Source organism: Aspergillus melleus (genome assembly GCF_016097325.1).
Source record: "Aspergillus melleus strain CBS 546.65 chromosome Unknown contig8, whole genome shotgun sequence".
In the NCBI taxonomy this organism is placed as follows: domain Eukaryota; kingdom Fungi; phylum Ascomycota; class Eurotiomycetes; order Eurotiales; family Aspergillaceae; genus Aspergillus; species Aspergillus melleus.
In genome coordinates, this window is record NW_025763377.1 from 1,444,628 (window position 1) to 1,470,867 (window position 26,240).

General features: G+C 49.7%; 9 protein-coding genes across 9 annotated transcripts; 7 read left to right on the forward strand and 2 right to left on the reverse strand.

Moving 5' to 3' along the window:
* Window positions 1–18: 18 nt before the first annotated feature.
* On the forward strand, window positions 19–809 carry TVP23 (DUF846 domain-containing protein; the record flags this gene model as incomplete). Its single annotated transcript, XM_046094289.1, has 3 exons — window positions 19–158; window positions 303–589; window positions 661–809. The coding sequence occupies 3 exons, from the start codon at window positions 19–21 to the stop codon at window positions 807–809; spliced, it is 576 nt and encodes a 191-aa protein (XP_045950268.1).
* A 799-nt stretch (window positions 810–1,608) lies between these two features.
* On the forward strand, window positions 1,609–1,854 carry LDX57_012542 (uncharacterized protein; the record flags this gene model as incomplete). The annotated part of the gene is made up of 1 exon (XM_046094290.1): window positions 1,609–1,854. The coding sequence occupies one exon, from the start codon at window positions 1,609–1,611 to the stop codon at window positions 1,852–1,854; it is 246 nt and encodes an 81-aa protein (XP_045950269.1).
* A 136-nt stretch (window positions 1,855–1,990) lies between these two features.
* Window positions 1,991–2,212, forward strand: LDX57_012543 (uncharacterized protein; the record flags this gene model as incomplete). The annotated part of the gene is made up of 1 exon (XM_046094291.1): window positions 1,991–2,212. One exon carries the CDS (start codon window positions 1,991–1,993, stop codon window positions 2,210–2,212), a length of 222 nt encoding a protein of 73 aa, XP_045950270.1.
* A 938-nt stretch (window positions 2,213–3,150) lies between these two features.
* Window positions 3,151–5,384, forward strand: LDX57_012544 (putative zinc knuckle transcription factor (CnjB); the record flags this gene model as incomplete). Its single annotated transcript, XM_046094292.1, has 14 exons — window positions 3,151–3,199; window positions 3,266–3,404; window positions 3,454–3,534; window positions 3,585–3,650; window positions 3,702–3,832; window positions 3,889–4,019; window positions 4,066–4,164; window positions 4,218–4,425; window positions 4,471–4,624; window positions 4,673–4,749; window positions 4,799–4,859; window positions 4,910–4,986; window positions 5,042–5,113; window positions 5,185–5,384. The coding sequence occupies 14 exons, from the start codon at window positions 3,151–3,153 to the stop codon at window positions 5,382–5,384; spliced, it is 1,545 nt and encodes a 514-aa protein (XP_045950271.1).
* A 5,896-nt stretch (window positions 5,385–11,280) lies between these two features.
* On the forward strand, window positions 11,281–13,104 carry LDX57_012545 (sugar porter family MFS transporter; the record flags this gene model as incomplete). The annotated part of the gene is made up of 4 exons (XM_046094293.1): window positions 11,281–11,500; window positions 11,556–11,744; window positions 11,819–12,758; window positions 12,810–13,104. The coding sequence occupies 4 exons, from the start codon at window positions 11,281–11,283 to the stop codon at window positions 13,102–13,104; spliced, it is 1,644 nt and encodes a 547-aa protein (XP_045950272.1).
* Window positions 13,105–15,126: 2,022 nt separating this feature from the next.
* On the forward strand, window positions 15,127–16,321 carry LDX57_012546 (putative MFS transporter; the record flags this gene model as incomplete). The annotated part of the gene is made up of 3 exons (XM_046094294.1): window positions 15,127–15,263; window positions 15,316–15,627; window positions 15,682–16,321. The coding sequence occupies 3 exons, from the start codon at window positions 15,127–15,129 to the stop codon at window positions 16,319–16,321; spliced, it is 1,089 nt and encodes a 362-aa protein (XP_045950273.1).
* Window positions 16,322–16,339: 18 nt separating this feature from the next.
* Window positions 16,340–16,945, forward strand: LDX57_012547 (uncharacterized protein; the record flags this gene model as incomplete). Its single annotated transcript, XM_046094295.1, has 1 exon — window positions 16,340–16,945. The coding sequence occupies one exon, from the start codon at window positions 16,340–16,342 to the stop codon at window positions 16,943–16,945; it is 606 nt and encodes a 201-aa protein (XP_045950274.1).
* A 1,088-nt stretch (window positions 16,946–18,033) lies between these two features.
* On the reverse strand, window positions 18,034–19,707 carry LDX57_012548 (putative FAD-binding monooxygenase; the record flags this gene model as incomplete). The annotated part of the gene is made up of 1 exon (XM_046094296.1): window positions 18,034–19,707. One exon carries the CDS (start codon window positions 19,705–19,707, stop codon window positions 18,034–18,036), a length of 1,674 nt encoding a protein of 557 aa, XP_045950275.1.
* A 1,477-nt stretch (window positions 19,708–21,184) lies between these two features.
* Window positions 21,185–23,001, reverse strand: glnA (glutamate--ammonia ligase; the record flags this gene model as incomplete). Its single annotated transcript, XM_046094297.1, has 6 exons — window positions 22,751–23,001; window positions 22,652–22,684; window positions 22,468–22,560; window positions 21,729–22,233; window positions 21,258–21,679; window positions 21,185–21,202 (listed from the first exon to the last, which is right to left on the reverse strand). Exons 1-6 carry the CDS (start codon window positions 22,751–22,753, stop codon window positions 21,185–21,187), a joined length of 1,074 nt encoding a protein of 357 aa, XP_045950276.1. The 5' UTR covers window positions 22,754–23,001.
* Between the last annotated feature and the right edge of the window lie 3,239 nt (window positions 23,002–26,240).

A 26,240-nucleotide genomic window follows, 5' to 3' on the forward strand; every position in this document is an offset into this window, starting at 1 on the left:
CATTATCTGCCGTTCACCATGGAGAACCAAGGCCCTTCGCAACAGGGCGAGCTGAACTGGCGTCTCAGCGCCCATCCCATCACCCTGTTATGTTTCCTGGGTTTCCGCATCAGCGCGCTGCTGATGTACTTGTTCGGAGTGCTCTTCATTAGAAACTTGTATGTGACACCGCATCCTCAATGCAATGCGATCGATCAGTTCGGTCCCCTCGTGGCGCAAAACCACCCGCACGAGCACCCCTGAACCTTGACCGTTCAAGCAACCCAAAGACCAAACATCTAACCATTCCACTCTACGTCTAGTATCCTCGTTTTCATCATCACCCTCCTTCTCCTCGCCGCCGACTTCTACTACCTCAAAAACATTGCCGGTCGACGCCTTGTCGGCCTCCGCTGGTGGAACGAAGTCAACACCACCTCCGGCGACTCGCACTGGGTCTTCGAATCCTCCGACCCTAACACCCGCACCATCACCGCCACCGATAAGCGTTTCTTCTGGCTCAGTCTATATGTCGCGCCCGCGCTGTGGATCGGGCTGGCTATTCTAGCTATCATACGACTAAGCAGCGTGATTTGGTTGAGTTTGGTTGGTAAGTTATCTTCCCAAGGCTTGAACCTAATACGCCCCCGGAAACGAAATGTCCCGCTCACACGTCATCAGCCATCGCGCTCGTCTTGACTATCACCAACACCGTCGCCTTCTCTCGCTGCGATCGCTTCAGCCAGGCATCGACCTTCGCCAGCCGTGCTTTGTCCGGTGGAATTGTGAACAACCTTGCCGGTGGTCTGCTGGGCAGACTATTCAAGTAAGGGCAGCTGGGATGGGCTGGAAAGTTGTCATTTTTGCAGTTGTTTACATCCATATTGCTATACTTATTCTTTGAGGATGCACGGTTTCTTGGCCGAGATATTGTTCCTGGTTGGATGGGTCACGTGTTTGGGTTGTAGTTTAACCCGAAAGGGTAACGCGGCCAGTGTGGTGGATGGATGAATGCAATGTTTCTCTTTCTTTTCTTTTTTCATCTCTAGACTTCAGCTTGATCTGATAGTTAACATTACGAATTTTACCAACATGGATCTCATGCTGGAATCATTGCTGTTTCTGGTCTCCATTAGTCACATTCTTTATCCTCGTTTGACAGAAGAGATATCACTCTGGCGCTCATAGTCGGATTATCTGATCCTGATCATTTAGTTATTTTCCCTACTGGTGATATTGAAGAGCAGTAGCAGCTGTTCCATGGGTTGGACTTATCGCCAGGGTAGCTTTTCCCAAACCTACACATGGCAGGTTATCCAGGTAAAACCGTACACAAACTGCAAACGCCCTTTGTCCTTTATACTTTCTCATTGAACCAACCATAGGCTTCCGCTAATTTTCTTCGTTTGACTTGATCGTAAGTCTTTGATATCTTACTATCTTACAGGTAGTCTCCTCCATCCTTACCGAACATTTATACAGATGCAGAAATGGCCGGTCGAGCGCAAAAAGTATAAATACCCCCTTCGTGTCTTCTCTGCGTTGTGTTTCATCACTTCAGCACGGATCTTCAGGGCTTTACCACCGATCTTCAGAGCTTCAACACAGATCAAAACGCAAGTTGTCAACATGGCTGATATGATTCTCACTTCCGATACTCTCCCAAACCTCTCAACGAGACTGGAAGAGTGTGAGTCCAATCTAAACAGGATCAAAGAGAATATGAGCGAAGCGATGCAACTCTATTGGGGTCGAAAGACGCTCCCTCCATACGATAATCCCGATGAGTGGTCCTTGCTCATCCGCGTGGCCCCTGCCGAGCTGCAACAGTGGATGCACGCGGAGATGGCCAAAGCTGATGTAACCCTAATTTGAGAAGATCAAGCGTATCAAAGAAGAGCTGGCTGAAGTCAAGCACTACTTGAGGACCTCGAACTCGCCCATCGCCAGGTTGGCAAGAACTCACGGTGTGGACAAAGATTTGGAAGACTTACCTTCCGACGAAGACTCAATGACCGAGGACGAGGCATCTTCCGACAAAGACTCGCCTTCTGAGGAAGCTGATGCTCACGCGAGAGAGGTCCTGGCCAGGTTCGCGAATCTTCCCGAGCTCCCCGTATCTAAAGATTCTGAAGATGAGTCGCCTTCTGACGAAGACTTTCATTCAGACAGGGACTCACCTTCCGAGGAAGATGATATTTACCCGAACGATAGCGCGTCCATGAGGATTTAAATTGGCCACCGTTTCATGCGTCAATGTCAAGAATCCAACTGAGACTCGCCTTCCGACAAGGATGGTATGAGCCTTGTGGTCGAGTAGTATGGCTTCTGCTGTTTGTCGACCTTCTGTTGTCTGTCATCGTTTTGTCTGATGTTTCTATTTCGTCGGTTTATCATATCAATGGGATGAACATTATGCACAGGTTGAAGAAAATTTCATTTTTTCCTTATAAATTCCAAGGATAGCTTGTTAACTCGAGAAATGCCTCCACTTCGTAACTTGATGGTTGAAGATGTCATTAACACAAAGTCCTCCGTTATAGACTAAATCACAAACATTCAAAGTCCGTCAGCTAGTATTCTATAGTAGTCATGTATATCTTAAATGGCTAATTTATTCCAGTTCATCTTTCGTAACACAGCAGAAGAGGAACCATCGAAACAGGAAGGACAGAGTTCAGGTTGGGGTACAAACGAGACAGACATGAGCCACAGTGAATGACTGGCGTTTGTCTGTTCCTCTTCTGTTTACTTCCCCCCCTCCCACTCTTCTCTTCCTACCTTCACTCTCCCACCTCACTCCCTTTCTCCTCCCTCTTTTTCTTTCTCATCGTCTATTCCTCTTCCATCATCTCTCTCATTTTCTTTCATCGCTTTCCTTCCGTTCGAGTTCTCGATAGCAAACTTCCTTCGGGGATCCCTTTCAGGTACGCATTTCCTTTTGCTTCCAGGCAAAAACCATGAGATTCATCAAGATAAGCTTTTCCCACGTGTTGTTGGTGTGAAAAACATCACTACCCGGGATTGCTGTCTTTATCTCACCGCATTCTGTCTCTTTCCATCTTCATCACCCCCTCGTCTCACTTCCAGTCAAGGTTTCCTGGCTAATAAACCGAGTATCCCCAGTCGAGCGCTTTCCTTTCCAGTAATCCTTCACGTCCAAAAGCCAACATGAGCGGATGGAATCCTGGTGGAGCGGAATGGACTCCTAACGACTCCGGTACGTATCTCCATCGCCTTGCTGTTCGGGACTCATGTCCGCAGAGCTATCTCTGACCAAAAGCAGGTTTTGGAACGGACGAAAATGTCAACCCCGGTGGCTTCAAGCCGTCTTCTGACTACGGAGGTGATGACTTTGGCGGGGGTGATTTCGGTGGTGGCGACGAGAAGCCCTACAAGGGTGCTGATGACAACAAGTGCCGCAAGTAGGTCTCTCCCTGTCTTTGTCCACTGCTATTTGCTGATTTGTCCTAGCTGCGGTGCTGATGATCATTTCGCTCGCATGTGCCCAGAGCCTCGTAAGGGTATGGCTTGCTTCAACTGCGGCGAGGAGGGGTAAGTATTTCTGGTGGAGTAGGTTGATCCATCCTAACATATGCTTCTAGCCATAACAAAGCAGACTGCCCTGCGCCTCGTAAGAGTATGGCTTGCTTCAACTGCGGTGAAGAAGGGTGAGTATGCCTGATTGTCTTACACAATTCAGCACTGATCTCTGTTTCTAGTCATACCAAAGCAGACTGCACCAAGCCTCGGGTCTTCAAAGGCCCTTGCCGTATCTGCAACCAGGAAGGACACCCTGCTGTTGAATGTCCCGAAAGACCCCCTGATGTGTGCAAAAACTGCAAGATGGAGGGTATGTGAATAATTCTTGGTCTGTTGAGACATGTCGAAGATACTAACATTTGTCAGGCCACTTGACTAAGGACTGCACCGAAAACCGGAAGTTTGACACCAACCATATTCCTGACAAGCGCCCCGAAGAGGCCTGGGATGACATCAAAGAGGCCAGTGCCAAGCGAGATCTCGAAGATTTTCGTGATGTATGTCCCTTTCTTGATGGAGGCCACCCGTATCCTGACAACAAAGGCTATCAATGTCTATTCCAAGGCTGTCCCCCAGGCCACTTTCGTCGACATCGAGAACAAACTGAGAGAAGACAATCTGAACTTTTACCTCATTGCCATGGTCAGTGACTTAGTGAACTTTCTCTTTTCTCAACGCAGCTGACAAATGTACAGGAGAGACAAGTGGAAGATTGCATCAGTCTCATCAATTTTCAGGGCAAGTTGAACTGCACCTATGTTGTCGGCTTCTTCTACAGTGCTAAGCCCCAGCGTGCACACCTTCGTGAGCGCTGGCCTCCTTCTGTTGAAGACAACCTTGAACGCCTTGGAGATGCCGGATTTCCGTTTGATCGCCAGGTTCCCAAGTGCCGTAACTGTGGTGGTAAGTAGACACCGTTATGCGAAGGACAACGCTGACAATATTTAGAGATGGGACATACTACTCGCGGATGTAAGCAAGAGTATGTCGCTCTGGGTTTCGAGAAAGTGGAGGTGAAATGCGTCAATTGTAGCGCCGTGGGACATCGTGCTCGCGATTGCCCTGAGCCCCGTGTTGATCCATTTGCGTGCCGAAATTGCGGGTATGTTTGTCCCTTGGATTAGTTACACTTGATGCTAACAGCACCAAGATCCCCTGAGCACAAGGCTTCAGATTGTCCTAATCCCCGCTCTGCCGATGGGGTTGAGTGCAGACGTTGCAACGAAGGTACAGTATACTCAGAAATGTTGGCGTGATTGCAGCTAATACGGTTTAGTCGGCCACTTTGCAAAGGACTGTCCTCAGGCTAGTGCTTCTAGGACCTGCCGTAACTGCGGGTAAGTCGAGGCTCGTCGCACGCATTTCGGAGGTCGAGCTAACGGAAAAGATCCGAGGACCACATTGCTAGGGACTGTGATCAGCCACGGGATGTGTCAACTGTGACCTGCCGGAACTGTGACGAGGGTAAGTGATGATGATTCCAACGGCTAACTGGGTGCCGGCTAAATATCGTCATCAGTGGGACATTTTAGTCGTGACTGCACCAAGAAGAAGGACTGGTCCCGAGTCAAGTGCAACAACTGCGGTGAAAGTAAGATTTTGTCCAATCGTCGCGGAGGTCTTGATCTTTAGCAGGAGACCGGCCCTGGCTAACCAACCTAGTGGGACACACCATCAAACGCTGCCCAACCGCTGGCGAGTCGGGTGAAATGGACACGGGAGACGCTGAGAACAACGACTTTGGAGGTGGTGCCGATAGTTGGAATCCCGGAGCAACCGAGTCCTACGACCAGCCTGAGCCCACCGACGGAGGCGGGGGAGGATGGGGTACCGGGGCCGCTACCAACGGTACTTGGGACTAGACAAAAGACACCGCGCCCGACAGCGAAAGCGATGGCGCGACACGGAATAAGATCGTCTGAGACGATGTCTGATGTCATAAGTCCACGTTCCCTGATCGTCATGAATGCGCTTTTCCCCTCGTCTTCTTTTCCACCGATTGTCCAACGACTGTTGTTCTTGTTTCGATTTCCTGTTCCGCCTTAGTTTGACCACACAACTAACTCGGCAACCTCTATTGCACTTCGCCAGATGACGGACGATGTCACGGCTGCCGGCTGGCCCGGGGGCAATTTCCACGGACCGAGAACTGGCATTTCGGGTGAGATGCAACATCAACCCGGTTTCTTCTTTATTCTCGGCCTCGAAGGAATGCAATTGCATACATAGTTCGCTTGGCAGAGTCGTTAGTCGGTTTTGTCGGTCCGGTTAGTTTTAGTGCGTCAGACTCGAGCAATGAACCAATTCATGCGTCTTCTTTTACAGTAGTCGCGTCTAATATCCTGTAGCCGTGATCTTTATCTAGATAGGTGTATAACACAGTCAAGTTTGTACCGATCATACGAGCAGACAACCAATCCGATCGATCGGCAAGAAAGGCCGATTCTATCGGGCGGAGAGATACCATGCGGCCTCCTGCCTTTAACCGTCTAGGTACTTACAGTATTCCGTCCGGTCTTGGCCCTCAGCCTTGGCTCTGTCTTGGTGTCTGTCCTAATCCCGCTTTCTGCGTGATAGTTTAGCCCCGTCGAATGGCATGTATGGGCACCTCTCACGAGAAGACGATAGATCGAGTCTCGGTGGCCTCTTTCATTCAATAGATTGAATTAGACGTCGGTGCTCAGGTCTGAGGTTTTAGCTAAGATTAATATATGAATTACAATTTATTGGGACTCGGAAAGGCAATGAATGAAGAGGGGTTCCTCATTTTAGAGTTTTAGGGTCAGGCGAGAGCATGTATATGGATTGTCTGTATATCGAATGATAGAAAGAAAAGAAAAGAATAGAACTTGGCATTAGAAATCAAACACAAACACTGAATAGTGAGAGAGAGGAAAACCAAATCCCCCTTGCATTTACCACTAATATTTAGCCTCGAGATAGTGGATGTTACATGTGCATGAATGTACGTGTGTATGTACTGTGCTGTGCTGTGCTGTGCTGTGCTCCGCTGGGCAGTACATACAGAGTTCGATCTACGTGCACTTCTAGAAGAGCTCTGTGGTCATTGATCTGTAGACAGAATGGTAACAACACATAGGCGGAAAGCAGTGAGAAGTACAGAGTCAGTCAGTCATCCTTTGACAGTATAGTATATCAAAAAAAGCACGTCGCATCAGCTCATTGTACATGTACGACACATTAGGAGGGGGTGGGAGGAGAGAATCATTCAATCTGAGGCTCTTTTGCGAACAACGACTCGTGAGCCAGCTAGCCAGTCAGTCAATAGTTGACGCAAGGGTATATAATCATATTATATTATAAAGTAGGTAGGAACCCGTCACTCAATCACTACTCATGATTAAATCATTTAGCCAATACCCCTGTCACAGTGTGTCTACTAGGACCGGATACCTACCTGGGGATCTGGCCAGTGGGTTAGATAGGTAGGAGACAATACCATGGTTAAGTAGTCGATCGCCTCGTTTAATTGTTTGTACTCAGAGTAATATGGAGGTGAATATGATCAACGACTTCAGAGAACAGTAACTAATATTAGGCGTGGGTGTATGTACAAAGCACGGGATAGTGATATTATGCAGATGCGGATGCACTGTAGGTGCGGAAGAATGAACAGATAGATAGATGAGAGACGTAAGGGATGTAAATCACTTATAGCAAATAATCGAACAACTATCACAGCGGAAATGGGTTGAGTCTGATATCATCCATGGACATTATGATATATATAAATGGGATCCCTTCCGGGGAAAATGGAGGTGCAATAAACGAAACGGTAACCCCTAGGCTATGGAGGCTCTCTCTTATGAGCTCTGTTTCTTTGCCAAATGGGCCGATGGATTGAGCACTATTACACTGTTGTCCGATATGGGTGGGTGAGATTCATGATCCAGATAAAATCGAATCAACCATTTCCCGTTGTCTAGCTAGGTAGTATCTAGGAAATTTCAGCTAATCTCCCTCAGTTCAATGCTGGGGTAGAGCGTACCCTCCGTGGTCCGCAGTCCATTCACACTAGTCAGATATTTGTTCGAATTCCGCCCCATTCTTCTTCATTTACTCGAAGAAGAAAGTAATTATCTACAGAACCTGTAAGGAATAGGCAGGAGCAGTATATTACCCGAGAAGGGATTCCCTAACTGAGTAATATCGAGGAAGAGTGGTATCTGTCCTTCGATTCTCGGAAAAAGAGAGAACAGACATACAGGAAGAGAGAAAGAGGATGGGCAGTCCGGGTAACCTTCTTCAATTCCCCGGGTGGCGTTAGGGTAAGCCGATTGGATAGGTACATGAGTTGCAATGGTCACGCAGGCGGAAAATGAAAAGAGGAAAGGAAAGGAGATATTCTGTAGACCCTCTACTTCACTGTTAGACTTAGGGCTGGATTATTCTTGGTAAAAAAAGTCAACGACAATTTATTATGTTTCCAGTGGATGCTCAGATCTCGCATACAACTTCCGGTGAGCTAAAGGAGGAAATAGAAATGCTACGTTAAATCATGTATTAAGACAGAAAAATATCCGGGGTCCGAGTCAGTCGATCATGCGGGAGTGAGTAAGTGGCTGTCAGGTCCGTGTCCCTGTCACGCGTTCTCACCCCATCTTTCCAGTTTCCCCGTAGGAAAAGAAATCCTGGAGTGATTCAAATCGGTGGCCAAAGCGATTGCGTTGGTTAGTTGATGGTGGGGGCAAATACACAAGTGTTTTCCGTAAAAGTAAGTACTACAGTAAGGTAGAGTTCTAAGGTCGGTAGATTCGGTAAGAGAATATGCAGCAAGGGGGAAGATTCTCATAATGCTAATCCAACATAAGATTGTTTTCTGGCAGTTCGTTTACCTTCCGGTGTACCTACACATAGAGAATGGTCGGCTGAGTGTTAGGTGTTAGTGCAAATCCATGCATAGAACTATGGACCACCGGGCAACACCACCTCAGACGACAAAATGACCTGCCCGGGAAGTCCGAAACAGGAAACCCGTTGGCAGGATGACAGACCGTTCGGCTGTGGCCGAAGGGAAAGGGACAAGGCAGTGCACGTTTCCGTCTTGTGGGAGGCCAAATCCAACTCCCTCTCTTTCTTGACACTCGACAAAGCAGGAAAGGAAAAATCCCCTCTAGCAAGTATCGACTAAACCACACTAGGCTAGCATGACCGGTGCTGGTTGGTTGGACGATCGTCTGGGCCTCCATCCTCGGGCCCTGGGGAAATGCGCCCGACCGACGAAAGGGAAAAGAGACGCGGCTGATGGTCCACGAAAGAGGGTGTGTGGCACTTGTGGTCACTGTGGTGTGAACCTGAACATGCCATATCGACTCATCGACCTAAGTGGGGTTTTTAGTCTGGGGATGGGCGTAACCCCAGCATTTAGCCTGTTAGCCTGTTAGCCCGTTAGGTAACCCGGACCCTCGGCCTCCGCAACACCCAGCGTGGTCGTCTATAGAGAGTTATTTTGAGTAGGACTTTGCATTTCTTGGGTTTGTCTTGGGAGATTACTGCAAGAGTCTTGTCCTTTGCTTGGGAGTGCTTGAATCATCCCTCAGCGTGCCTGTGCGAAAGGCTGAAGGATGCCGCGGGGGTACGATTGGTACGATGGGCACAACCCCCAGACCGTGGCGTTCTGGGCCGATGCTTCGGTGTCTGGGCAGTCTAGGATATACCATTTCTCCGCTCCGACGGGAGGGAAGCCGCTTTTTGTATGCTCTACACGGTAGTCTGTTGGGGAATTATAGAGAAGAATCGCCTCAAATTCACGGTTGCTCCACCGTGTCTCATCCATTAGCTGATGAAATCGCGATCAATCCATCTGTTCTCTAAACTGAAGCAGCCCGTCAGAAATTGCGGCCGTCTTCCTTGTTTCTGCCTAGATGCACGGTAGCGTTGGAAGTGGAGATGCACCATCCGCGCTCTGATTGGCGGCCAAGAAAGAGGAGAAATCGAGGACGGGGAGAGAATGACACAGAAAAAAGGCCGAGAACGTGGGAAAGGGTTACAACCTCATCTGTACTAGACGACTAGCCGTGCGGACGGGACCAAGAGTGTTTACCCACGATAATATTACGGAATGGCAGAGAGGCGCACATGGAAGGTTCTAGCAGAGGTGGTGTATAGACATTGAAAATATGATCTCAGACTATCAATTAAGAAATTATGAAAAGAATTGATCAATCCCATGGATGTATAACCGTCCAGCCTCAGGTAGAATCAAAAACCCATGGCAAAAAGGGCACGACGTCACCCATGGCGGATAGGGCCGAGGAAGTGAACTGAGCGCCCCTCCTTTCCTTCCCTCTGGCCAAAATCCGGAGTCTCCAAGTCCCCGGATTCATGAATAATCGCGACTGGGTCGGGTGGAGATTGCTGGTATCGGGTGGTACGGTGACATGTAACGGGTCAGTTGAGCAGGTCGATGACGATGATGGATCTTTCTCTCGCGCTCAACCACGCGAAGGACCACGCGAAGGGTGTTGGATGTGAAATGGAGGGCAGAGCTACTGCAAGCGACAGAATCCAGAACAGTCATCGGAGAGCAAGCTTCTGGAAGGAATGGACGGAGGAATATCAGTTTCCATTCTGGTTCTTGGACATTTGGACTTACACGGAGTACGGCGATTCCGTAGTACGGAGGTGCTCATTTGAATCTCGAGTAGGAATAAATTAATTAATTCAGAAAATAAAGACAACGAAAAAGGAAAAAGAAAAGAAAAGAAATAATAAAAGGAAGCCATTGCAGGATACCTTTACGGAGTCTCAGTTACACAGACAGTACCAGATGGTATTCGGTTTGTCCAGAACGGGCTAGACTGCACGCACAGCATTGGGTGGAGTGGAGACTTCCCTGTATCGTGCAGACACGCCTTGCCTGTTCGGGCCGACAGAGGGCCAGTTCAGCCCCCGCCGATCCCATCGTGGACGTCCGTCGTCATTTCGGCCATGCGACCTGCTTTTGCGGAGTGGTCTCTCCCCGAGGTCTTTAGCCTACCGATGCACTTCGGTCCACGGACTACACCCAACGTCGGCCTGGAAGTGGAGATCTCTCTGTCTCCCCTCTTTGGCCGGTCTGGTACGGCCAATCGCACCAACCCAGTCCGTCTGGAGAGTCAGGAAACTCGGGGGAAACATACAGTCGTCGCGATTCCGTCGTCTACCGGGCTACCAGTGCTTTGCATTCTCTCGATCCGGAGATGTGGAGACATCGGCCTCTCACCACAAACCAGTCAATCCAATCATCGTACCGTCTGATCGTTTGCGATAGTCAGATGCTAGGTAGGTTCTATCTGTACAGTCTTCTTCCGTGGAAGTTAATTTGGGGGCACCTGTTCGGGCCTGGAAATGTCGCGGCGTCATTGGCCTGTTGGCCTGATTGGGATTATTATTTGTTTCATTATTTTATTATTCTTTCGTTTCTTTTCTGTTCTCGCGGATTTAATTATTCTTCTTCCTGCCTAGTCAATGTACTTCCTTTACCCTCCAGGAACTCATCCCGGTCTCTGGCTGTCCCGGCGCCGTTTATAAACCCATTCTCCTCCCCCGTGTAACCTCTCCGTTGATCTTCTTCCTTCTTTCCTTTTAACCTTGTTTCTCCCGATCTCTGTCATACCCTTCTTCCTCGAGAGGTCATCCTTTTAGACATTCTCTTCTCTTCCTCTCATGAGTCTACCTCTTTTTCCTGGTGCTCCTTAATCAATTCCCATAGGGAGTCGGAATTACTTGATACAGAGATCCGGCCTACACTTCACCATGGCGCGCAGTTACTTGGGCCTACAGGGCGGCAAGCTGCAAGTCGCTATCGGCCTCATTGCCGGTATGGACTTCTTGCTGTTCGGATACGATCAGGGTGTCACCGGTGGTCTCTTGACCCTCGAGTCGTTCATCAAATACTTTCCTACAATCGCGACCAACGGTGACTACTGGAACAGCTTAACGGCCGCTGAGCAAAGCGCTCAGTCAACTCGTCAAGGTGTGTCCAACTTTTTTTCTCTCTCTTCTCGCCTCAAGCTGACTGAGTATATCAGGTATTGTTGTTGCTGCTTACAACTTGGGATGTTTCGCCGGTTCGATTCCCACCATCTGGGTGGGTAATTGGTTGGGTCGTCGGAAAACGATCTTTGCTGGTTCTTTCATCATGGTTATCGGTGCTCTGCTGCAGACGACCGCCTACCATCTGCCTCAGCTTATCGTCGGTCGTCTGGTTACTGGTTTCGGTGAGCCTTTTCTTTCCAGATCATTTGTACAATATTATTGGTGCACGTCAAAGATCGCTAACCACTCGCATCAGGAAACGGCATGAACACCTCGACGGTGCCTACTTGGCAATCCGAGTGCTGCAAGTCTAACCGACGTGGTCAGCTGGTCATGATCGAAGGTGCCATGATTACCTGTGGAATTACCATCAGCTACTGGATCGACTTTGGTCTTCTCTTTGCCGACCCTAACGAGGTTGCCTGGCGATTCCCATTGGCCTTCCAGATCTTCTTCGCCGCCATCATCCTGGCCTTCGTCATGTTTCTCCCGGAATCCCCTCGCTGGCTCGTGCTGAAGGGCCGCGAGGACGAGGCGCAGGAAGTGCTGGCCGCTCTGCTCGGCGACGAGGCCGACGAAACCTTTGTCCAGACCGAATTTACCGCCATCAAGGCCACCGTGCTGGAGATGGCCAAGGGCTCCTTCCGCGACATGTTCACCATGGACGAGAACCGCCACTTCCACCGAACGGTGCTCGCCTACGTCAACCAGATGTTCCAGCAGATCTCCGGTATCAACCTGATCACCTACTACATCCCCGTGGTGTTGGAGAACCAGCTGGGAATGAGCCTGATCAACTCCCGTCTCATCGCCGCCTGCAACGGAACCGAGTACTTCATCGCATCGTGGGTGGCCGTGTTCACCATTGAAATCTTCGGTCGCCGCAGTCTGATGCTGTTCGGTGCTGCCGGTATGTCGATCTCCATGGTGATCCTTGCCATCACGGCCAGTATTGCGAACTCGGGCGCCAACGTCGCCTGTACGGTGTTCCTGTTCGTGTTCAACACCTTCTTTGCCATTGGCTGGCTGGGCATGACCTGGTTGTATCCGGCCGAGATCGTGCCTCTGAAGATTCGTGCGCCTGCCAACGCTCTGGCGACTTCGTCCAACTGGATCTTCAACTTTATGGTAGTTATGATCACGCCGGTTGCTTTCCAGAACATCAAGTACCAGACCTACATTATTTTTGCCGTGATGTAAGTTTTTTTGCCCTTACATCAATATGATTCGAAGACTAACCGGTACAGCAACGCGGCTATTTTCCCCGTCGTCTACTTCTTCTATCCCGAAACAACTCGCCGATCCCTGGAAGAAATGGACCGCATCTTCCGCAAGACCAAGAGCGTGTTATCCCTGGTCAAGACCGCCCGCGACGAGCCTCACATGTACGGCAAAAAGGGCGAGCTTCTGCACACCCTGGCGGATGTGGAAGACGACGCGGTGCGTCGTGCCAGCGTGCTGAACCACGCCCACAAGTCACTGGAAAAAGACAGCGACGAGAACGTGAGCGTGGAGCATCGCCATGATGCAGAGAAGGCGTGATCCAATAGACGGCATGCTTATTCTTGTGGATGATACCATTATTTTTTTTTATGAATTTTACATCGTTGTGCTTACGATGGAGGGAGGCCCCTTGCATCGGGCACAGGTTGCAGGAGGCATTCGCCTGCATGATCCTAGCTACCCTTACTTCTCACTTATACCCATGTCATGTCGCTTCATGTATAATTAGATACCAGTTGAGGCTGAGAATCTATTATTGGTTATGACCATATATTTTATCTGTAGGACAACACCAAGGTAGGGGGAATTACATCCAGGATGATTGACCCAGGGGCCCTGTGACTAGCCCTATCTTTATCACCACGCCCTTAGCTTACACAGTACTGTACGTATTGCAAGCACGAGAGAAAAACCGAACACCTCGATCTAGACCACGCCACCAGTTTGGCCTCACCCCCTGTTGAAAGCGATTGGGTCGACCCGTTACACCGTGACACCCTAGTGATGCACCTGTCCGAAGTGCAGTGCATGTGGCAACCCCCCTTACTCCTGAGGCCTCCCTTGCTTCGGCTTACTCTCCAGCAAGCAGTCTCGGGAAGCCTCGATGCGACTGGTGTCTGGAGTCTGGACGGTGGAAATGAAGATTACATGCCGACTGCTGACTCGGGCGGAGGGCTCGGCCGAGATGAAATGGACATTCCGAGTATTCGGTATTGTCTGGTTCATGTCAGTGTATCGGTATCCTATATTGAAAGCGTCGTTTTCACGATCGACCTCGACCAAGTCCCGTTCATATCCACAATCCGCATCGCATACCTACCGGCTGCACCAGATGCGGACTGTCAGCGGTCGAGATCCGGGTGGAGACGATCTTCCTCCCGTACTTTCTTTCGAGTCAGGTCGACCGCATGCGGAAGGCCGAGATCTGAGGAATGTGGTGAGATCTGGATGAAATATCCGTGGAATGTATTGCCATAATCAATTCCCAAGTCTGGAGTAGTTAGTTACCATTGGGGCTCAGTGTTGATTGTAGAGATAATCGTTAATTATCTGATCGTACTGCAGTTAGAACTTAGAACTGTTAGGTAGTGGAAAGTGGATACGCTGGTTAACATTTTAGCTCGCAGCTTTACCTACCTTAACTTACCGGGCGAACGCATGGAGAAGGACACGGGAAAGTGTTGACTTGACTGTTGGCGGTTGAGTCACGCCGATCGACCAACTCCAACGCGTTCACCGGGAGAGATGGCCTTCTCAACAATCAGCCAGATGATTCATCGCCAGACAGGAAGATTGAGGATAAGACCACTCGGAATGGTATCTTGACAGCCAGTGTCTCCGCATCGTTGACGGTTGAGACGATCACGGTCTCTGATTGGCTGTGTGGGACTCCGACGGTCGGCATCTTAGATTTTTCTTCTTTTCCGATCACTTTTCCTTTTGACATTCTGGACTGCGTTCCTTTTCGTAAGACCTCGGTTGTGGCAAGTATCAAGCTTAATATTGTTCTTTCTGCCAGACCCGTCCGGACAGTCCCGTGATCAGCTCGGCTATCGTCAAACTTATCGTCATTCAAATCAAATCAATCAATCAATCAATAATCAATAATCAATAATCAATCAGTGCCTCATCCCGGCAGTCGCAATCTAAATCCCATAGTCTGAAGATTACTTCCCCTGCCATGTCCCCTGTGCAGGTATGTTATTGGCTCCGGTCCATCGGAGAATAATCCCCAGTGTTACACCCTCAATTCTTCTCGTTCGTCCCCTCCGAGAAACCAAGAAACTAATTAAATACCGCAGGGTTAACGGCGCAACTTGTGTGGATCGACAGTCCCCCTCGTTCGAGAGTCCAGATCTTCTCCGTCGACGTGCGGGGTTCGAGGTTTTTATTTCTTGATCTTCGGTCGCTTTCTTTTCTTTCACCGGTGGCTGTTGCTTTACCTTCTCTCTTCATATTAAAAGTTCGTTTGCTCCTTCTGCAGCGCTTCTGTGGTAAGGTTGTGGCGTCCAATGAACGAACCCTCGGAATTTCACTAACCAGCTTTTTTTTAGCCTAATCATGTCGTCAACGCAATACCCCCCGGTCGACGACCGGGATAAACACCCGCCCGAGAACATTCACGAAGGCGATCAAGACAGTCGCGATGATCTCGAGTCGGGCGAGCCTGATGTCGCCAACATTGAGCGCATCTACCGGTGAGTTGAAGTTGGAGCCAGAAAGGTCCGGAAAGGAAACTGACCGGCGCAGGAAATTGGACTTTCGCATCATCCCCGCCTTCTGGGTGCTGTATTTCCTCTGCTCCGCTATTCGATCGAATGTTGGGTTGGCGCAGACTATGAACGCCGACGTCGGGCATGATCTCGGGTCTGTCTTGAATTTGACGCCGCATCAGATCTCGACCGGGTTGGCTTTGTTTTATGTGTGTTATGTTGTGTTTGATCTGCCGTCTAACCTGATCATGACGCGGTTGAGCCCGCACGTCTGGATGAGTCGGATTGTCATCAGCGTGGGCATCATCGGGGCGTGTATGGCGGCGATGAAAGCCGCCTGGAGTTTATAGTACGTCTTCCACCCGATACATGACAATACAAACCCAAATACTAACAATCGCAGTCTCCTCCGTCTCCTCCTCGGTGTCGTCATCGCCGGCATGTGGCCCGGCATGGCCTACTACCTCACCCTATTCTACCCCCCCTCTCGCACCGGCAAACGCATCGGCCAATACTACACGGCCGCGCAAGTCTCCGCCGCCGTCGTGGGTCTCGTATCGGCCGGATTCCAGAAGATGGACGGCGCGCACGGCCTCGTCGGCTTCCAGTGGATGTTCCTCGTGTACGGCGTCATCACCGTCGCCGTCGGCATCGTGCTGCTCTGGTGGCTCCCCGACCGGCCCACGGCGCCTGGCGAGCAGCCTCCCCAGCGCAAATACCTCTGGTGGATCCCGCGCAGTCCGCCGGCGCTGACCGGCCGCGACGCCGAAATCCACTACTACGATCTGAAGCGCGTGTATCACCGTCCGCAGTGGACCTTGCGTGATCTCACGCGGGTGCTGCTGGACTGGCGATTGTGGCCGCTCTTGATCATGTACTTTGGCGTGGTGGGCGTGGGCATCGGCGTGCAGAACTACGCCACGGTTATCATCAAGGGAATTAACCCTAGTTTGAACGGGATTGACTTGAGTCTTTTGACTGCTCCGATCTGGATCGTACGTCCCCTCATCTATCTCAACCATCTCATCTCAACTACATACTAACCTGACACTAAACAAAAGATGGACCTAATCGCCATCCTCCTCGTCACCCCCCTCTCCGACCGCTTCCACCGGCACCGCGCAATCTTCTTCTCCATCCCGGTCTGCTTCCAAATCCTCGGTCTCCTCCTCACCACGTACGCGGGAACCGCCTCAAACAGCTGGCCCCGATACGGCGGCCTGCTCATCGTCGGCTTCGGCCTCGGCCCCACAGTCCCCATCACGATGACCTGGACCACCGAGATCTTCCAGCCGCGCCACGGCGAAGTCGGCGTGGCGGCCGCGTCGGCCGTCGTGTCGGGATTGGGGAATCTGGGCTCGATCCTGACGACATATGCGTTGTATACCGGGTGGGCGAGCGACTACGAAGCCGAAGGACGGGCGAAGTATCGGAAGAGTAATCTGGTGATGGTGGGGATTTTGTGTGCGAGTATTCTGGCGTCGGTGGTGATGGAGGTGTTGTTGAGGGTGGTGGAGGGGATGAAGAGGAGGAATAGGAATGGAGGGGATGGAGCGAGTGGGAGTGAGGATGGGGAAGGGAAGATTGTGGATGGGGCGGCGAGGAGGGAGAGGGAGCAGAGGGGGTTGGATGGGTTGTTTCGGTTTGGGATGTTCAAGAGGGGGTAGGAATTGGGGGGATTTGGTGTCTGATTATGAAGGTATGGGGTAGAAAAACCGTGGTCTTCACTTCAATTATAAGGTATTTCCATAGTAGCGTTCCTAATGGGGAAAGCGCTCTTAACATCATAATACATAATCTATAAGATAGCCTCCTCGCCTGCTTCAACAGTAGTTTTGATTAAATTCCTTTCGCACCCTTTGGCATGATCCAGATGGCTCTGGAAGCGTTACACAATTATCACATAAGCATTGGGAGATGTATTTAGCTACATCAATGATATTGATATCCTCTGCTCAACAACGCCGCCGTCACAGAAGGAACTAAGACCTCTTCACGATTAGCCAGGGTACAAACATCTCTATCCTATCTGCCAGTATAGCTCACATAGCCCACTTGGATCATGACGGTGGTAGTGCAAGTGGCTGCCAATCCGCCGGTAGTCCACCGTACAGTACACGAAACCGCCCAGATAGGGAACTGGATTCGGAGGAGGATCTGTATACGAAACAGCGATAGGCTTCCCTCATATCCCTCCTGTCTTTGCATGATAGCTCATACATAGCTCTCGTCCAAGTCCTCAGGCATTGTCGTCGTATAGGTTATCCTGCAACAAGTCCTTTTTATGGGATACAGACAGCATAATGAGTCCGAAAAGTCATCAAATGACGGCCGGATATTATTGAATTGCTTGAACATGGTCTCGCTTTGCGCGCGCTTTTGTCGTATTCTTGATCTCTGGCCAGTCTGGATGTTTATTTCGAAAATCTCGTTCGAATCGTGTGCCTGACCGCCTCTTTTTTCCCTGTTAAACTGAAGCGCGAAATAACTGCATTAGGGAGCGTCAAACAAGACTATATGATGCATGATTGCATGGCTCTTACATGAGTTGAGTACACAAGTACACAATATTCTTGATCGAGCTTATAGGTTGAACATTGCAGTCAAAGTTGAATTTAACATTATCCGAACTAAGAAACCAAGCCACCTACTATACAGTTTAATATCCATATCCTAGGTATTATAATCCAATCTATACTCCTCTCCATACACTATACAAATCACAACCTCACCCCTTCTCCATAACCATTTCCCACTAATCCCTCTCCTTCCATCCCTTATAATCCGGCAAAACCCACCCCTTCTCCCCCTTCGCCTTATAAATCTCATCCCTCACCCACCCCCCAAACGTATCCACCCTCAACCACGAACAAACACCTAGCATGGCATTCCACAGCCCGACACCGAGCTTCGTCTCGGGCAGCGAATCCCATGCACTTTTGCCTTCGGAGAGGTCTTTCTGGATGTAGGTTATGAAGGGACGGAGGGTGCGTTCGTAGTTGAGGATTGCCTTTTGTATATCGGTGTTGGAGGTGGTTGTTGATGTTGATGAAGACTCCGGTGTGGATTTGGTGGGCTCGGATGAGGATGACGGAAGAGCTCTGGTAGGTTCTGCAGTGCAATATTTCCCAATCTCTCCGGCCAGGACATACGCGCCGACCACCCCCGCCGTGGTTCCCATGCCTGTCGTCACGGAGGGTGCGTACGCTGCGTCGCCGACGAGGACGATGCGCCCGCCTGTGTAGCTGGTCGGGTCCCCATCCGCCCCAGTTCCAGGCTCCTCTGCGGTAATAGCAGAAGCAGAGGCAGAAGCAGAGCCAGTCGAACTCGAACGCAAAGTCGAAGGCAAAGCACTCAAACTCGACCACCCCTCCATCTTCACAAACCCAATCCTCTCACAATAAAAATCCTCCGCCTCCTCGAGCGCCTTCATCAATCGATCTGTCTCCCACCCTGCGCTTTCGAAATGCCGCATCAGGAGCGCTTTCTCCTTGGCTGGATCCATGTGTCCTTGTCTGAGCTCCGCGAAGGCAGGACTGTCGGTGCGGCAGAAGAGGTAGACTTGGATTCGGTGGGGGTGGTGGCGGCGCGTGAAGATTGCTCGTTGAGAGGGGGCCAGGTAGACGGTTCCAATTAGCTTGTTGGAGTCGGAGTCCGGGGTTGGTTGGGTAGATTGAGATGAGGAAGAAGAGGGAGTGTCAGGGAGAGGAGGCCACGATGTCGTGAAGAGACCCGCATACACACCCAGAGGCTTGAATGGATCTGTCTGTCCATCATCACCTTGATCCAGCTGTGCATGCTGCTGACCCTGAGACAGCCGTCTCTGCCGCTCCCTCTCCGCAATCAACAACCCCCTAACCTTCGAATTCTGACCATCTCCCCCAATCACCAAATCAAACTCTTCCTGCTCGCCCGTCGAGAACCGCACATCCACTCCATCCACCCGTTCACGCAATCCCTCAATCGACGTCCCAAATCGATACTCCACCTTGCCCTTCCCTTGCCCCTGCTTCAGACCCTTCTGAGCAGAATCAAACAACAACCGACACAAATCCCCCCTCATAACCTCCCACTCAGTAGTCAGAGACGTCTTCCTCTCCTTCCCCTTCTTTCCAGTTCCAACCCCAGTCCCACCACCCCCTTTAATCTGTGCTGCATCCCCCCCAGAAGAAACAGGAAACCAAGCCCTCCTCCTCCCCACCTTATCAACAACCTGAATCCCTTCCTCTTGGATCGTCTTCGCCTTGAGTGCCCCCTCAAGGCCCATCCGTCGAATCACTTCCACACCCGGGCCGCGGAGGTCGATTTGTAACCCTGTGTCGCGGAGGGTTGGGGCGCGCTCGAGGATCGTGAGGATGTGGCCTTGGCGGGTTAGGAAGTGGGCGAGGGTGTTGCTTGTTATGCCGGCGCCGGAGAGGAGGATTTTCATTTTGATTTTTGGTTTGTTTCGTGGGTTGTGGGATGGGGTTTGAAGGGAGATAGATATGTGTTTTGGGAGGTTTTGGAAGTTGGTTGGTTGGTTGGTGGTGAGGTTTGTCAGGTGAGTGAATGAGTATAAGTGAGATAAAAGAGTATAAAGTAGAATATAGAATAACAAATAACAAAAAGTCAAATCCGATAGAAACACAAAGTATCTAACTGCCCTTTTCGATCTGAACGAATCAATGAAATCAAGCTAAGTAGCTATACTTATACCCCTACTCATCATGACAACATACTCCATCCCCCAACTACAACTCCCAACTCATCTACCAGTTATGTGTAAGTCAGCTCGGCCGAGCTCGGGATATTCCCTTCTGCTCTGTACAGTACCTACAAATCTACCAAAGATCCTTCATATGCATGTACCTAAAGTAGACGCTTATATCCGAAGGATTCGGGAATTTCTAGATTCGAACACATCTCCGAGGGATTCGGGCTAGTTAGATGGAACTAGATAGAGTATAGTGTGTATTTATTCATTCGTTCAGTTGTATGTTATGATGTAGGTAGTTGATTTAACTATACGACATAGTTATTATGTTATGTTATGTTGGGTAGTTCGCTGATCCTATCCTGGTCATGGATATGAGAGGAAGGAGATGTAATGTAATCCGTACGGTTTCTGAAGGGCAGGGAAGGATAACTTCAGCTCGGGTTAATGTATTAAATGTATCGTAAATGTCTGAAGATTTGCTTAATTGAAGGAAACAAGTTTTTGACCAGTACTGACTATGACTACAATACTCGATTCATCAAGCTCAGCTATGACCATCAGGTAATAATGTAGTTGTCATGCAACATGTAGACTCCATTCACATGCAATCCTTCTACTGCAGGTTTTGTGCAGTCTGTCAATCTGCTTATAACAAATGGATTAACACTAGAGGTACTCCGTATATGCAGACAGATCCTGATGATTAGTGATCGATGACATGTGGATCATTCTGACGAGTCTAGACTCATCTGTCTGTAGGAGTTCAGTGGATGACACTGTTTACTTCCATGACTTACGCAGGCAGATCGACCAAGTCTGCCCTACACTGTTTAATTTGATTTCAATCTGATAATTAATGAGTGATATTGGTACACTATCTACTGACAAGTATAGCTATTTTCGGTTTCTGTTTTTGACCCATATTCATTCCTATGGTCCATTTCACCTCTGTGAGAGAATGATTCTTCTATGTTTGCCGTAACACATAACACTAACAAAAAACAATGCAAGCATGGAAAACGAACGTAGATGGCAACCTGGCATCTTGGAGTAAAGAAAGAAACCCGGAACCAATCTAATAGACCAGGATAAGAAAAAAGAAAACCACAAAAATAAAATTCTATGTTTTCTCCCGACTGCCAAGGCTGCTTCCCTCAGTTCTGCTCCCATATGACGCCGGAGGGTATACGAGTTGCTAAGAAACAAGGATTTAAAGGCCACCGCAGAGCTGTTAAATCAGAGTTAGCAATGTTCTTTTTTCGGATGATATCAGCAGAACTTACAGTCTCAACGATGATACCAGTGATCTGGTAAGGGCAAGCATTACTGGCAGGGCGACGATCTTCAAAGTATCCCTTGCCATCCTTGGCACATTGGCGGGGAATACGGATCGATCCGCCACGGTCGGCAACGCCGTAGCTGAACTTGTCGATGTTGCCGGTCTCGTGACGGCCGGTCAGACGCTCCTCGTTGCCCTCACCGTAGACGGCAATGTGCTCAACGTGACGAGCCTCCAGCTTCTTCATGGCGGCTTCGATGACCTTCATACCGCCATCGGCACGCATCGAGGCGGAGGAGACGTTGGTGTGGAGACCAGCTCCGTTCCATTCACCCTTGATGGGCTTGGGCTCGAAAGAGATGCGGACACCGAACTCCTCGGCGACACGGTGGAGGATGAATCGGGACATCCAGAGGTGGTCACCCACTGTTGTTGTTAGACATGATCAGATGAATTATCAAGAAGAGGGACTCACTCTCAATTCCGCCGCAGGGACCGACTTGGTACTCCCATTGCGAGGGCATGACCTCGGCGTTGATACCGGAGATCTTGATACCAGCGTACAAGCAAGCACGGAAGTGAGCCTCAACAATATCACGGCAGTAGACCTTGCCGGTTCCAACACCGCAGTAGTAGGGGCCCTGGGCACCGGGGAAACCTCCCTTAGGCCATCCGTACGGCCAGCCATCGCTACCGAGGAGAGTGTATTCTTGTTCCAGACCGAACCAGAACTCCTCCTTGGCGTTGGCCTCCATCAGGCGGTTGGCATCGTGACGGTAGTTGAACTTGTTGGGGGTTCCATCCGAATCCCAGGTCTCGCAGAGGACGAGGATGTTGTCACCCAGACGGAAGGGATCGGGGTAGATGGCAACGGGACGGAGGTAGACATCGGAGTTATCGCCAGGGGCCTGACCCGTCGAGGAACCGTCAAAGTTCCACTCGGGGAGTTCGTCAACAGACTGAACGGGCTTGGAGAGGGTCTATAGAGACAAGACGTTAGCCATTGTATCGAGAGGGGCATGGTTGGTCACGTGGAGCGGGTGGATGCAGGGGCAGGAAGCCAAGGGCCCCGTGCGCAGGCTTATCGCAGGATCAAGTCGACCAGATAAGAGGATCTTCGATCTGTTGACCCGCCAACTGCACCATCACCGTCCACATCCACATCCACCAGATTTGCCGCAGTTTGTGAGCAAAGATTGAAGGATCAGGCATACCTTGGTCTTGCTGCGGCAGCCACCGACAGCGTCAATCCAGATGTATTCGGCTTGGACAGCACCCCGCTGGTCGAGGGCCATGTACTTCATGAGCTGTTGCCAGCGCACATAATGTTAGTCTGACTGTTTCCTCTGACCGCAAGCGGCTGAGAAAAAAGTATAGGTATTAATAAGAAGAACGCACATTCTCCGTGTTGGAGATGGTGGTCGATTCGGCCTGGGTGAGTCATTAGCACAGTTCGGTTGATCGACCGTGAGATCGACAAAGTGGGTGTTAACATACCATGATGAATTAATGTGTAGGTAAAGATGGGAAAAGGTTAAGTTTTCAAGATTCAGCTTGCAGCAAGCAGAGCGAATTCAAGTCACTGATCAATCAACGAGTTCGATACTGCAGTAACAGACGAAAGCGGCAAACAATCACAAAGATTGAAGATAGCACGGATAGAGAGAGATAAGTAATTCCAGAGAATTCGATAGAGAGAGGAGAGAGGGAATATGCGAGGAAAGGAAGAGAGTGGAAAGCGGAATGAAATATGGAGGAATGGAGATGTGAGATACAATGAAACTGTGGGTGGGGGGGGGAGATGCTTTAAATTTAAGGAAAGAAAGGACGGAGAGCTTTTTTTGGGGGATGCGAGAGGGGGGCAAATTCGGTGCCAAATCGGGAATGGCGGGAAGTGGATTTGAAAATTACCGTAATGAAATATTTTTAGTGCGCGTCGGTTGCCAAAAGTGGTTTGCTTGCACTAACTAAAAGTCCCGCCTTGTTGCTGCCAGACCGAACCCGTCTGGCCCTCTATTTCGGTCGATCGATCTTCATCAATGTGTCATGGTTTGCTGCTCTGCTCTGCTGTTGTTTCAGTCGATATAATTAGGGAATAAAAAAATAGAACAGGTCAGGAAAAAGGCGCACGTAGAATCCTGAATACCGAAAGTAACGGACAGGCCAGAAGCGTCCATAAGATGGCGGTGCGGCAAGGCTGCAGCTTCGACCAGGGTCGTCGTACGCCACAGTTTTCCACTCGGACTCCTACTCTACTAGATTGCTATCAATAGACCTACGGAGTATAGAATATAGTATAGAATATACTATTACGGAGTACGGAGTACAATACTCTCTACAGACTATCACCGACATGAAAACGGACATCCCAATCAGGCAATGCAATGCTCCAAAAATGACTCCCCCTTTCTTCCCTGGCCGGGGCAACCCGTCAGGCATGCACACACGTACTCCGTCTGCGTGCATTGCACTTGCAGCTAACATGTAACGACGAACTCTACGCTGATAGGCAAATGCCTCGATTCCATCCGGATGCCAACCTATTCTAGACGAGTCGATGCAACGATCCATCCATCTGGGACGGGTCAGCTTGCTGGGATTTCCCCGGATAATCCCACCCCACGCCACGGTGATCCAGTTGCCCAGTGCCCAGTGTCCCTATCATGATCATTCTCGATCCCACCATTTTACTTCCATAGATATCTGACCCTCGAATAGGATGGGAGATGTTTGAAAAAAGCAACGAGCAGATGGCCTGATCCGTAGCGTCCAGGTCAGCCCCGGAGATAGCGACACGAATACGTTGCTAACGGGTATTATCAACAGCGACCGGGATGGTGGTGCATATCAGCTGCAGGACCCGAGTAGTTCGAACGTTGAATGCACCTAATCTGATAGATCTGGTTTCTATTGGCAGGAGGGGAGTATGGCGTTCAGGTAATAATCTGGAAGTAACTAGTTAATCCTCTGGTATCGGTCCTATCACTGAGGGGATATATAGCACGGGTAGAACTCCTTCTGGCATGGTGATAAGGAAGACTACTCGAGTCGACGATGCCAAAAGTACGAGTATAGCATGATAGCAATCATATCAAATCCAGGTACCGTAGTTACCTGTACCTGCGACTTATCAAGAACGCATCCCAATAAATTAATTCCTTATCAAGTGCCCCTCAAAAGGACCCCCGCCATGTCGCGTGGGTGGGTCATAGCGCGTCTGCCGGTTTTGATTTTTCTTTTTGACTCATTTAATGAAATTCAGAAATCCCTCGTGCACACTTTCTTGGGAGGGAAAAAGAAATCCTGTTTGAAGCTAGTTCTTCCTCCGGGAAAATACTACTGGATAGAATTGAGCCGTCAAGCTAAGACAGATCAAATATCCAGTATCACTATCGCTATCAACATCTGGAAATCTCGACCTTTCTTACCACCCGGTATCTCCATTACAACTGCCCAGCCTCAATCAATACACGACACACCCCGGCCACTCTTTTTTTTTCTTGTTCATTTCCCATTTTTACCTAAGTATGACCCGTGATGTGGGGCGATGGCAAAAGATTCTCGAAAAGGCGAGAGAGCCGCCGACCGCCGTACGGTGGCCGGTGGCCCCGAGACCGGCTTAGTTAGTCAGGTTTATTCTTAGCTTTACTGTACACTGAATACTGCGTGCTGTGTAATGGAAGTAAAGTTCCCACTTTTCTTTTGTTGCCCTAATTCTTTCTATCCTCGGGTTGTATTTGAATTTCCCCATATTCTACGGAAGAACTTCACGGATGGGTTTCCCCGGTGGCAAAAATTCTGATTCACCATTGGCAATGGATTCATAGCCCAGGGTTCATCTGCTAGGCTTCCGATCCCGTTTGCTTGGATCATCGTCATATTCATGGCATTTCCCCTCTTTCGTCGCGCCGAGCGTGTGAGGGACGACTGCGGTAGCAAATGACAGGGCGTATACAGGAGATGGTTGCTGGGGAGTCGGAAGATTCAGGAATACTCCGGCAATTAGCTGTGACGTCTGCTTTGCATCTGTACTGTGTGTAGGCAGCTGCGATGGTTGCAGGATATGTATCAGCAACTGCACAATACATCTACAGTACGTATGCATCGAGACATCAAACCAGAACGATTGGTTCAGCCCTGTGGATGACAACGACAGAACTAAGGGTAGCTTCTCTACAGTAGCTGTCTCTCTAGCACTGAGAGTAGCTCAGAATTTTCATTCCGGGCCCGATTACACTTTACATTCCCAATCAGTTCATTGTAAGACAAAGTGGTTTGAGAATTAAAAATAGCGAGGCTAACGAATACATTGATTCAAATTGCATTCAATACAGCTTGTATTTTCGCTTTTCGCTATTCCTTATCAGCTGCGCCGCGCCTGGTCTCAAATATAGACGAGGGGATATAATAATAGATCATCCATCGTGGCGCTGCACCACTAGCCGAGATGGGTTAGCGGGTCTGATTCTCAAGGGCAGAGTCGTGACTCGACTCGTGCATCTATCTCTCTTTGACTAGGTAACATAGGTATTCTTTGTCCGACTGATCCCCGAACGTGAACGTGAACTGGGCTGTCAGGGGACGCGAAAAGACCAAAACCTCTCCGTATGGAGGCAGAAACAGCCGAGCAAGTCCCAGGAAATTAAAAAGGCCCAAAGGGGGAGAACCACCAAAGCAGGCTCGGCAAATCGCATCGCACAACCCCAAACCCCCAACGGACGGATTTGGTATAAAATATCCCTCATTCACGCCCTTTGATAGGGACTAATTCTCACCGCCGATCAAAAACTGCGCGGTTTATTGGAATTTCTCAGATTGAAATTTTAATAAGTCTAGGGGTGAAAGCCCATGACTTGTGCACACCCTCCCTCCACCGACTTCCTCAAAGGATAGAACGTAAAACCTAAAACGCAACAGAAACAAAAAAGAAAAGAAAAAAAAAGCCTCATCAGCCAAACAAAGGCAAACGAGGGACTCCGCCGCCCCG